We start from the raw sequence: 13,356 nt of genomic DNA, 5'->3' as shown, positions 1-13,356 counted from the left end.
TTTTATTTACTGGCATATAGTAAGGGCTCAATTCATATTTTGATTGGTTATCATGATGATAAATACCTTGATAGAATGGATAACTATGTAGCTCTTCAAAGAATAATGTAATAACAAAAAGACTGCTAAGAAATAACGTAGTAAGAGAAAATAGCTTGCTACACAGAATAACAGGGTACAGTATAATCTTTTTACATAGTGACAAGAGAGCAAATTTATATTTTGCTGGATGTATATATACAAATGAATTGAAATAGGACTAGAAGGAATCCCAAACTATCAGGCATGATTAAATTGGAGGCGTGGGTAAAAAGATTTACTTTTATTCTGTTTCTGTACTACTTACACATTTTACTGTATTAATTATAAAATACACGGATTCAATCAGTCACTGGAACTTTTATTAGCTGCTCTTAAAATGCAGTGAAGTTATAATTCTTACAAAAAGCAGGAAAAAAAACGATTAATAATCAGAACAATGATCATGGTATTTTAGTTTTTCCTTCTAGTCTTATCTAATTTTTGGTAAAGGTTTTTCTTCACAAGGCTGTAATTGTGGTATTCACAGTTTGATCCCTAGCATTTTCCCTACAAAAGCACTGTTCAGTGTTTTTGCAGTCTTTCAAACCATATTTTTAAATTGCTATAATCATTCTGTCCAGTAAAAACATTCCAATTTATCTATGCATGCCTTGTCCTATTTCTGTTAATATTAGTGCTGCAACATACATTTTTGTTTGTGTAGCTTTTTATTAAGAAACAGGACTGTACAGTTTCAGAGAAGTTTATATTTCTTTTGATTACTATTTAAGAATCCTTTGGGGTCTTAATTTTATGAGGACTTAACTGAATGTTAATTTTTTGTCACATCTGATGTAAATATTTTTCCTATTAAAACGACAGCCTTTATGTAGGCTAAAAATCATGCAGAAATTTACATGTAGCCAATTCTACTACCATATGTTTTTCTGATTTCTTCTATTACATCTACACTTATAAAAAAATTAAAGAATATTAACTTTCCTCTACAGTTTGATATTATTTAACTATTTATGCATCAGGAGTTAACTGGACATATTTTATATGGAAATCATGCAAATTTGTTTTAAAAAATTTGACAATTAGTTGTGCCTACATGCTTTATTAGCTCTTAGACTGAAAATGATTTTCAATGTCATTTAGCATATATTCAATCTTTATTTAAGAAATGAATTCTTGGTTGAACATTCTGCTTCACTGATAACATCTGTCTCCTTATGTCAAATCCATATTGACCCATTATTGACCTAATATATTCCTTATATAGAATTAAGTTTTAAGTAAGGCCTGAATAAAAATATACCAAAATCTTATATGAACACACTAAATATAAACAGAAAGAAAATACATGAAATACTTACCATTGGTTTGACAATGTTGGAAAGAAATGCTTCAAAGGCTTTAGTTTCTTCATCTTTTTCTTAAAAAAAAATTTTTGAAATTAAAAAGTGCGCTTAAATGCAATCATCTCACTCCCTCCACAATGTTTTCTGAAACTTAGTATTTGAGATATTTTTCTAGTTTTTATTTCTTAATTCATATTCAGCAGCTTGCACCTCTCCAGGATTGTTTTAGTATCTATTTCTATTTTAATCATGATTACTAATTATACCAATATATATTTATCTAAACTAGCAAGTTTTTCTTACAGAAAGTATATTTTTATTCATACTTGTAAAAAATATTTGTTCCCTGCAAAGTTCTTACTTGCCAACCTCATTCTTCTTTCTTTTTTTTTCCAATTGATTTTAGATAAAGAAAGGAGGGGGGAGAGGGAGAAGAAGAGGGAGAGGAAGAGGAAAATGGAGAGAAGAAGAGGGAGGAAGGGAAGGAGGGAGCGAGGGGGAGATAGAGATAGAGGTACACTGATTTGTTGTTCCACTTATTTATGCATTCACTGGTTGTTTCTTGTATGTGCCCTGACCAGGGATCGAACCCGCAACTGTGGCATATCGAGACAAAGTTCTAATGAACTGGGCTACCCAGCTAGGGCTGCCAATCTCATACCTCTTAGTGACAAATTAACTATTTGTTTCATTAGATGCCTTAATTATTGTTCCCAAAATAGGAATATAATTGACCTGACTGTAACTTATAGCCACTACTGATATACTTGAAACTTATAACTCTTCTGAAACACCAGTGCTGAAAAAGAATGATCGAGAGGTCTCAAAAATATAAAAGAACATTTTTGTAGATATTAATCTAGCCTTGGCCAGTTGGCTCAGTGGTAGAGCATTGGCCTGGCGTGCAGGAGTCCTGGGTTTGATTCCCGGCCAGGGCACACAGGAGAAGCGCCCATCTGCTTCTCCACCCCTCCCCCTCTCCTTCCTCTCTGTCTCTCTCTCCCCCTCCTGCAGCCAAGGCTCCACTGGAGCAAAGATGGCCCAGGCGCTGAAGATGGCTCTGTGGCCTCTGCCTCAGGCGCTAGGATGGCTCTGGATGCAACAGAGCAACGCCCCAGATGGGCAGAGCATCGCCCCCTGGTGGGCATGCCGGGTGGATCCTGGTCGGGCGCATGCGGGAGTCTGACTGCCTCCGTTTCCAGCTTCGGAAAAAAAAAAAGCAAAAAAAAAAAAAAAAAAAAAAGCGAAAAAAGATATTAATCTAGAAGCGAGGAGCCCTTAAAACATTAAAACTTATTGGTGAGAAGTGAAAATTTTAAAGAAAAGGAAGTAGCACCCAGAGTTCACATTGTGAAGTCACAGGTTAGGGAAAGAATCTAAGGAAAACATGAGGATTTTAAGAGAAAAGAACTTTTGAAGAAAGGGATGGAGAATACTCTACACTGACCGGAGAACAATTTTATTTTCATTTTCATTTTCTGTTGCATGAAGTTTTAGAACTGTTTCTATATATTTCTGCATGGCTGATTCCAAATCTGAAATCCGTTTTTTGGTGCATGCTCTAGTTTTTATGCAATTTTAATTTTTTTGTTACAGTTAATGGCATGCATTGTTTTTTAAATTGGAGTTAAAGGGCAACGACTCTTGGATTGAACATAACCACAAGGCAATTAATGTTTTACAAACATCACTTTTACATAATTGTAGCTGTTTTTTTAAATTTTTTTTTAAATTTATTCATTTTTACAGAGGAGAGAGAGAGGGAGAAAGACAGAGAGAGAGAAGGGGGAGGAGCTGGAAGCATCAACTCCCATATGTGCCTTGACCAGGCAAGCCCAGGGTTTCAAACCGGGGACCTCAGCATTTTCAGGTTGACGCTTTATCCACTGCGCCACCACAGGTCAGGCAATTGTAGCTGTTTTTAAATGTAAAAAATTATCTGATAAAAACACCCTCTTATTTTGATTTAAGATTGAATCATGGCTTCTTTGAGTAGGTGTAAATGTAGGAATAGTCCTGACACCTTCTGTTATATATGTGGCTGTTATACACTTCAACGTCAAAGGCGCAATATTTCATCATTTGTGATGTGCATATATTGCCTATTTTCAAGTTCGAACCCCTTGGTGATCAAGACAAGAAGTGGGCTTCTCATATTGTGTGTCATAATTGTGAGGAAATGCTTTGTGACTGGACAAAAGGAAAATGCAAAGGAATGCCTTTTGGTATTCCCATGGTTTGGTGTGAACCTAAGGACCACAGAGCAGTGACTGTTATTTCTGTCTGATCCATACAAAGGGCACTGGCAAGAAAAAATGGCTTATGATCGCATATCCTAGTATTTCTTCAGCAATACGACCTATCTGAGACACTCCTGGTTCCAGTTTGCAATGGTTTTATTTTTTCTAAGGATGAAGAAAGTGAACATGGTGATCAAGTGTATTTTGATAAGATGCATGAGGAAATGGTTGTAGAATCAATCTGAAGGGTCTTCTTCTAATGCCAAGCAGTCATTAACCCCTCAGCAGTTTAGCTAACTTGAACTGAATGACTCAGTAAGAGATTTGGGCCTATCAAAGAAAGCAGCTGAGTTATTAGCCTCCAGGCTTCAAGAAAAAAAGGTACTTCACCAGTCAGCTAAAGTATCCCATTTCAGGAAGTGTGAACAAATTTTTGTGGACTTTTTCTCGAAGACAAACACTTTGTTTACTGTCATGATATCAGCAGTCTTCTCAGCTACCTAGGTGTTACCACTTACAGTCCAACAGAATGGCGGCTATTTCTTGACAGCTCTAAACGGAGTCTGAAATGTGTTCTCCTACACAATGGTAATGTTTATGCAGCGGCTCCAATTAGTTATTCAGTTCATCTGCGAGAAGATTATGACATAAAAATTGTCCTTGACTTTCTGAAGTATGAGGAGCATAACTGGATCATTGTGTGGATCTTAAAATGGTAAATTTTCTGCTAGGACAACAGAGGTTTATGAAGTATCCTTGCTTTCTGTGTTTGTGGGACAGCTGAGCTCTGTGACACAGAGCTCTAAATACCCAACACTCTCCAAACAGGATTCTCCAGTAAAAAAAGCTATATTTTCTAATATGGCTTAGGCTGTGAAGCTGCAGCAAGGCTTTTGATTTATTTCTGCTCGGAAATAGAAAGGCGGTTTCTGTGTTTGTGGGACAGCCAAGCTCGGGAGAAACACTGGATGCAGAAGGAGTGGCCGAAATGTGAAGCTCTGGAAGTAGGGATGCAAAATACTGTGAATGAACCTGTAGTTAATTGAGACAGGATCATTGTTCCCCCACTTCAAATCAAACTTGGCTTAATGACGCAGTTTGTTCAGACTTTGAATAGAGAAAGTGAATGCTTTCAACATATTATTTCTGCTTTTCCTGCCTTGTCTTTTGAGAAAATAAAAGCAGGTGTATTCGATGGACCTCAAATTTGAACCTTCATAAGTGATGAAGAATTTGCCAGGAAGATGAGTAAGGAGGAGAAAGCAGCATGGCAGTCTTTTGTGGCAGTTACAAAGAACTTCCTTGGCAACAAAAAAGCAGAAAACTATGAAGTTCTGGTTCAAAGGATGCTGTTGGCTTTCCACGACATTGGATGTAACATGAGCGTTAAGATTCACTTCCTGAACAGTCCCAAAAATCTTGGAGCCATTAGTGATGAGTAGACTACTGCTGGAACATCAAATGAGATCGTCCTCAACAAGTACACAAACGCAAGAGCTACAAATGCAAATTTTTGCCTGAATAGAACTTAAATAAGTTTTGTACAAATTTTATGATTAAAATAAGTTTTACTATGTTCTATTTTGAAATTGTAGACAAATCTGATGCAATCATATCTTTTAGTGTATTAGTGTATTTACTGCATTATATAAATTATTGTATCTTCACAAAGATGATGCTGAAGAAGACATTCTACTTCATTATGTTAAACTAAATGCTGAAAATTTTACAGTAAGATGAAAACCTAAAATCTTGAATTGCAAAAAAACTGTAGCTTATAGAGAAAAACTAATGTCCCATTTGAGATCAGCACACTCGAATTAGGTAAGAACAAGTGTTTTTGTGGATACAACAAAAATTTTGTTCCCCAGTGATACAGTATCTCACTAAATTGGTGAATGACATAAATAGTTACTGTCAGGAACTTACACATAGATGTTGGGAAAAATAAAGTTTTGATAGAAAATATCATGACCTCATCAAAGGCACATTAAGAAGAGGAATCTGGAAAAACTTTATCTAAGTTTCTGTATCAAATACAAATTTCTCTTGGTTAGTAAAATTTTCAATATAAGTAGAATTACTAATTAAGTGCCTCCAAAATGTAAACAGGAGTACCCCAGTAACAATTCAAGTTCTAAAACATTTTCTTACATTTAGGGGTGTTAGGCTATTAATCTCTTGTTTATTTTGAGCATGATGAAACGACTAGAAAGTTAGAATATACTTTTAGTCTGTTAAATATTGATGAAAAGTACCAGAGAGCATAGCTGAGTATTTTAAATAGTTACCTTCGATTTCTGTATCGATGTGTGTGCCACCTTTCCCTTTCCCTGACTTGTTCTTTGCTAATCCTGTGTTTACCCCACTAGCATTCTGCCCTTTTATAAGTCCATTATGTTCACTTGTGGGAGAAGGGCATTTTTGGGGTGATGATGGTGGACTGCTCATTTTATCTTTCTGTGTTCCTTGGCGATCCTTTAGTTTTTTCTGCAAACGTTCATACGTTTTACTAGACCTTTCATCTCTAAAGTTGGACCTTCCATGTGTAGAGTGAGCATCTAGGAAGAAATAAATAAAAAAACAGTTAAAAGGTTACTTTATCCAAATACATTTATAGAATGTGAAAAGAAAATAAACCTATCATAATTATATAAAATACAAAATATTTTGAAGAATAATTTTGTACAGAAAAGCTACTTCTATGTCTCTACCAACTGATGAAACCAAGCTTTGTGACTTGATTATAGATGTAGAATAAATTTACAGAGACATCCCTTTCCTTCACCTTTTCGCAAGTAACAATTATTCTTCATAGAAATAGCTTGGTGGTATGCTATGATTACCACAGGTGCGGAATAAGACTTGAACTAAGCTGTATACAGTTCTTTTTCTTTTACTTTTTTGTAGCCATTACCTTTAGCATCTTTCAACTTCAAATATGTAAAATAGGTAAAAATAAAAATACCTAACTGAATTAAATTCCCTTATGATTCAAAAAATCAAATCACTAAAAACTAAAGTTGTAGGAATTAGCAAAAAAGAGTTTATTGCTTACTAGTAACAGAATCTAGGTACAAAGTATTACATCTTCGGATATTATAAACTGAAGGTTGTATTAAAAAATGTATTCATTCTAATAAAAGTCACACATCAATATAATAAAATTAATATAGTCAATAAACAGTGTTAAATCAACTCTCCTCAGCTTATTTTTATTTTAAAGTTAAAAAGTCTCAAAAATCCCAGAAGTTTTAATTTATCAGTGCTTTAAGAAAATTATAATATTCTTGAAATGAGTATTAGAAGTCTATGTACAATGACATTAGAATAAAAAGCATAAGAATTTGGTTATCTACACATAAAAAAATAAGTTAGGATTCTTACTTTTCATCACATAGAAAAATTAACTCAAAGTGCCTCAAAGACTTAAATGTAGTCACTAAAACTATAAAACTTATAAAAGAAAACATAGGTGTAAATCTGTATGATATTTGATTACATAAGTTTCTTAGATATGACAACTAAAGCACAAGCAATCAAAATATTTGACTTCATCAAAATTAAAAACTTTTCTACTTCAAAGGATACCATCAAGAAAGTGAAAAGACAAGCAAGCAAGAAAAATCTGTCAGACTATCTGAAAAGAGTCTTGTATCCAGAACACATAAAACCTCTTACAACTCAACAATAGACAAATGACCTAATTTAAAAAATGGGTGAAGATTTGAACATCTCTCCAAATAAGATATACAAATGGCCAATAATCAATTGAAAAGATGCTTAACACTCATAGTTATTAGGAACAAGCAAATTAAAATAATAATGAAATAAATCTTCATATGCCAGGATGGCTGGAATCAAAAGACAGACAATAACAAATTTTAGTAAGGGTACGGAGAAATTTGAGCCTTTATACATTGCTGGTGAGAACATAAAATAGGGTAGTCAATATGGGAAACAATTATGTCATTCCTCAAAAAGTTTACAGAATTACCACATGACCCAGCAATGCTTATACCAAAACTGCATTGGTATTCATAATAGACAAAAAGTGGAGACAAACTAAATGTCCATCAACTAATGACTGGATAAAATTATATCCACATAATGGAGTATTTTTCAGAATAAAAAGGAGTGGAGTGCTAATAATCATGTTACAACTTTGAAATGAACCTTAAAAAATATGCTAAGTGAAAAAAGCTAGACAAAAAAGGCTACACATTGTACAAACATTTATATCAAGCATACATGTCATATGTACATTGACATGAAATGTCTAGAATAGGCAAATCCACAGAAATGCAGAAATGTTAGAAATGCAGATTAGAAGACAGGGTAAAAGAAATTGGGACTGACTGTTAATAGGCACAGAGTTTCTCTTTGGGAGGGTAGAAATGTTCTGGAATTAGATAGCAGTAGTAAATATGATACATAGTGAATATACTAAACACCACTAAATTGTACACTTTAAACTGGTGAATTTTGTTATCTTAATTATATCTCAATAAAAAAAGAAAAATGTAGAAATTAATTAATTAGCACATACTTTTAAAATGTACTTATACAAATGTTTTTTTGTATCTTATTTATTACAAGATAAAATAATATAGGAGCCATGGGCAGGGGATATCAAAACTATGTCCTAGAGAGAGCAAGGACTTTATTATGAAAAAGAACTGAGAGGGTTAAAACCCTCAGCAATGAACTAGTAGTGGTCATGCAAAAATTAGTTTCAGTTTCTTCACCTGTTACTTTGCAGAATTTTATCGAGGCTTAAAGTGATACAATACATATATCACAAAATTTAAGCTTAATAACAGTAGTTGTTGACAGTGAAATGTTGGATTAAGTTCCACTTTGGGAATACATATGAAATGTGGAAAAGAATCACGGAAGCAGCTATTGGTTATAAAATTATCTATTATTAGGATCTGTTATTAGGATTACAAATTCCTTGGTTTATAACCTCAACTCAATATGACTCTTGTCTTCCATCATTATTAAGTAGCTAGTTTTCAGTTTTTTACATGTCATTTCCCTTCACAGCATTGTGAATCATATTTATATTTAAAATTTTGTATTTAGGGTTTATCTTCTACAAATTTACTAAGCATAAATGACAGGTTTTACTAAGTAAATACAAGAGAAACAGGTGATGAATAAAACAAATTCAGTTCACAGGGAACTGAAGTCAAATACAGGAGAAAGTAATTTTGTGTTCAGTTCTGTGAAAGAAATAAGCAGATTTCAGTTCTATAGACTGATAAACAAAGTCATCCAAGTTGAAACGTAAAGAAAAAAAAGCAGCCCTCCAAGGAAAAGGGGGAAGAGCAGTCTTGGCAGAGAATACCACGTGCAGAGGCACTGAGGCAAGAAAGAGCTTGGCAGTTCTGAAAAACAGAAGGGGGTTGTGGAGACAAGGGGGACAAACGGGACAAGGCAAGCAGAGGCCACAGGACAGAGCCTTGTCCAGGGCAGTGGTTTGCAATCAGGGCCAATTTTGGCTCCTAGGGGTCACTGGGCAATGTCTGGAGACATTTTTAGTTGTCACAAGTAGGTGAGGATTGAGGGGAGGGTAGGAGTAGTGTGCCACTGACATGTGAGTAGAAGGCAGAGATTCTGCTAAACACCCTAAAAAGCAGAGTCCTATTTCACAACAAACACTTATCCATCCCCAAACATCAAGAGTGCTAAGGATTTCTTGAGAAATCCTGGTCTGGGAAAGGGTTTAAAATTTTATACTAATGCAAAGGGAAGTCGCTGACACAGGGGGATAGTCTGATACATGTTTTAAAATGATTACTCTGGCTGATCTTCGAAGGTTGGAGGCAAGAATGACAGCAGAAAACCAACAGGAAGGCTGATGTTGCACTTGTCCTGACAACAGCTGATGGCGCATTAGATCTGAGTAGCAGTTTTAAGAAAAAGTAGATAAATTTGGGAAATTTCTAAAAATAAAACTAATACTAAATGATGAAGAGGAATCACATTTTACCACCTGGTTTTCAGCTGAGCAAATATAATACACAGTGGTACCACATACTGAGATAAAGTTAACAGTAAAAAGCAGGTTCCATAATTAGATTTATGTTTTAGAAATGCTGTAACTAAGATGCATGAGACATTTAAGTGGAGCTATCAAGAAGCCAGTTAGGAATATAAGTCTGTGGCTTAGAAGAGAGGTTTTGGTGATGATACAAATTTGAGAACCCTCAGTATATAGATGGTAAATCTACAGGAAAGAATAAGATTGCTATTTTGTGTGGATGGCTGTCTATTCTTCCCAACAATTAACTTCCTGAGGGCAGAGGTTATGTCTTAATGTTTTTTTTTGACCTCTCAACAGAACCTAGCAACTTCAGTTAGTAGCATGACAGCCTTCAAGATTTAACAATGGAGTGATTATTCCTGGCTGAATATTTTCTTCAGAGCCTAGAAAGCATAACAGAGGAGAAAAACCTCTTTGAATGTGTCCTCACTTAATATTGCTATATGATATAAGGTACTTCCCCCCTCTTTGATTTTCTGTTTACTCATCTCCTTGAAAGATGATCATGAGATAGAAATACTTGGCCTAGTGCTTAGGTAACAGAAAATGACTGTGACAGTTACTATTTTTTGTTTCTTTTATATAATATGACACTAGTATTTATTATATTCAAGCAAAGAAGAGCCAATTGCATTAAACAGGAATTTTTTAGACATCTTACCTAAGTCTCCATATGCTTGTGAAGACTGATACTGCGGCATATACTGTGTTGCCATGTCTCCAGCTCCGGTCACTGGTGAGTACATGTGGCGTGGTGGAGGGGGCATCATGGTTGGGACAGGGATGAAACCCGGCATAGGAGGATGTGGAGAACGATGTATGACTGTGTGACCACCAGGATGAAATTCTGGTGCCTGAGGAACCACAACAACTCTTCGAACACCATTGTCTTCAATAACCTAAAAAATGAACATTAGATTAAAAGTTTCTTCTACAGAATGTAAGTAATTTTTTTGAAATATGATAGAGTAAGACTTTTTACACCACTAGAAATTAATTTTAAAAATATTATAGAATCAACAAGATTTTAATTACATTAAGAACACACAAATTAGAATTGAACAACATGAGAAAGTTTTTGTTATATAATGCAATATAAATCTTAAAACACTAACAAGAATAGCAAAATAATAATATAAACAAGCTATGATATTAGGTATTTATCCTATGTGTTACATGCATTTAGTGATGTAGTAAAAATTAAGGGAGACTCCAGGGCATTTTTAGTTTGGACACAATAGGGTCAGGAATTATTTTCCTTTTTCATAATATGGGTGAGAGTTGAGGGAAAACAAGCTGTGGAAAGAACACAGGTTGTGGAAGAAAAATAGGGAAAAAAATCAGATCCAGACTCCTAAGATCAACCATATACTGAATGAATTTAGGTATAAAATTCTTATGACCATGGCCAGGACAATTTTTTTTTTTTTTTTTTTTTTTTTTTTGAGAAAGGCAGGGAAGAGAGAGGAACATCAAGCTGCTCCAGTACATGCCCTGACCTGCAACCTCTGCACTTGGGGACAATGCTCCAACTAACCAAGCTATCTGGCCAGGACTTTATTGTTTTTATCTACTGATTGACTTTTAGAGAGAAAGAAGAAGAAAGAGAGAGGGAGTAAGAAGGGAAGCATCCACTTGTTCCACTCAGCTGTGCATTCTTTGGCTGCATCCAGTGTGTGCCCAGACTGGGGATCAAACTCTCAATCTTATTGTTTAGGGATGACACACTTAACCGACTGAGCTAACTGGCCAGTGCTGACCTTGACAATTTTAACGGATAATCATTTTAGTGGAGAAACATCTAATATATTAACTCCCATTTAAGAAAAAATATTTGTGGGTTCAAGTCTTAGAAATTACACATTTTTAAAAAGGGGTCACACTATAGAAAAGGATTTAAAAAAAACCACAGATGTCTTTTTCCCTTTAAACCTGACTGGAGCAGCAAGGACATATAGGAAAGACTAAAATAATACAGAGTTTTATCTCAAAATTTGGAATCCCTCCATTAAAATAGGGTCTTTACCTCCTTTTTTTGTGTGAGAGAGACAGAGAGAGGAACAGATAGGAACAGACAGAAAGGGAAAGAGATAAGCATTAATTCTTTGTTGTGGCTCCTTAGCTGTTCATTGATTGCTTTCATGTATGTGTCTTGATCAGGGGTCTACAGCAGAGCGAGTGCCCCTTGTTCAAGCCAGCGACCTTGGGCTCAAGCCAGCGAACCTGCACTCAGGCCGGTGTGCCTGCGCTCAAGCCGGCGACCTTCGAGTTTTGAACCTGGGTCCTCCGTGTCCCAGTCTGACATTCTATCCACTACGCCACTGCCTGGTCAGGCAGGCCTTTACCCTTTTATACTGAAGTGTAGAAAATGGCTAACAATACCTTTCCTAAGGAAACAGAAAATAATTAGAAGGTAAAGTGCTAACTTAAAGGCAAATCCTGCCTGACCTGTGGTGGCGCAGTGAATAAAGCGTCGACCTGGAATGCTGAGGTCGCTGGTTCAAAACCCTGGGCTTGCCTGGTCAAGGCACATATGGGAGTTGATGCTTCCTGCTCCTCCCTCCCCCTTCTCTCTCTCTCTCTCTTTCTCTCTCTCACTCTCTCTCCTCTCTAAAAATTAATAAAAGAAAAATTAAAAAAAAAAGGAAAAAGAAAAGCAAATCCTGATATTTTCAGGAGAAAAACAAGTTTTATTATGCTTAAGAAGAGCAAATTTTATATAAAAACATGTGCTTGGTAGATATATCAGAAAACACTCTAGGGTACAGATAAGCCTTCATTAAAAGCAAATTATAGGTTTAGAAAGATAGTTGTGATTAAATAGTCTGTTGAACCATCCTTACCTGTTGGAGTGTGAGATAACTTGTCTGTAACATAGGCCTAGAAGACTAAATGAATTCACTGTTTTTTTATACAGAAGCTCTGGAACTGCAACGCCTTGCTTCCAGCAAACTGGATGCCTCATATCCCACATTTTCCCTTACTTAATTTAGTTCTGGATTCAACCTTCAAACAAGTACATATAATTGGTGGACACAAAATCGTCCACCCTAGCTGAAGAGAATCTGGAAACTTTTTATAGCTTTTCAGTCTCTAACCTACAGAAAAGAGCATCAGAAGAAGTTTAGAATGAATTCTGAGTGGCCAAACCACAGGGTCTGTCACAATATACCATTTATTACCTTTATCAATTCTCTAACTCACAAATCTCAAATGATCCCATTTCCAATAGGATTCAAGTCCATACTCTTTAACCTGGCATTCAACCTGGTTCCAACCTACCTTACTAGCTGTGTCTTTCTTCTACACCAAATACTGAACCTTAATTCTAGGTAGGCTGGTATATTAAAAAACCTATTTTCATACTGACTTAAACATTTTTGTACCTTTTCCTCTTAACTTTTGCTTCCCCTTAATCAATAACCACATGGATCTTATCTATCCTTCCAAGTCTATTTCTAACTTTACCATCCCCACTCATTTAAAAAAATATTTGTTTTTGAATAAAACAAAGACTGGTAATTTAGGAGAGAAAAAGTTTAAGTGATGTTTTTGTGGGGGCTCAGACCCACAGGGGCAAACAGAACAACGAAAGTGAATTATTTATGCTGCAAGGTGATAAAATAGTATAGAAGAAAACAGCAGGTAAGAGTGCATTAAAAGTATTGCGGGAGGGGAA

The 13,356-nt window shown here is 35.4% G+C and overlaps 1 protein-coding gene across 4 annotated transcripts in view; it reads right to left on the bottom strand.

Annotated features, from left to right (window-relative positions):
- The window catches only part of FNDC3A (fibronectin type III domain containing 3A), a 157,151-nt gene that overhangs the window by 43,367 nt on the left and 100,428 nt on the right, over positions 1 to 13,356 (bottom strand). For all 4 annotated transcript variants that reach the window (XM_066234376.1, XM_066234379.1, XM_066234378.1 and 1 more), the window contains 3 exons: positions 10,339 to 10,576; positions 5,917 to 6,186; positions 1,401 to 1,459 (listed from right to left, as the gene is read on the bottom strand). In XM_066234376.1, the coding sequence (XP_066090473.1) occupies positions 1,401 to 1,459; positions 5,917 to 6,186; positions 10,339 to 10,576 (567 nt within the window). The remainder of the gene's footprint in view (positions 1 to 1,400; positions 1,460 to 5,916; positions 6,187 to 10,338; positions 10,577 to 13,356) is intronic.

This window comes from Saccopteryx bilineata, chromosome 6, assembly GCF_036850765.1.
Source record: "Saccopteryx bilineata isolate mSacBil1 chromosome 6, mSacBil1_pri_phased_curated, whole genome shotgun sequence".
Taxonomy (NCBI): Eukaryota; Metazoa; Chordata; class Mammalia; order Chiroptera; family Emballonuridae; genus Saccopteryx; species Saccopteryx bilineata.
This window is presented reverse-complemented; position numbering and strand designations above follow the sequence as displayed.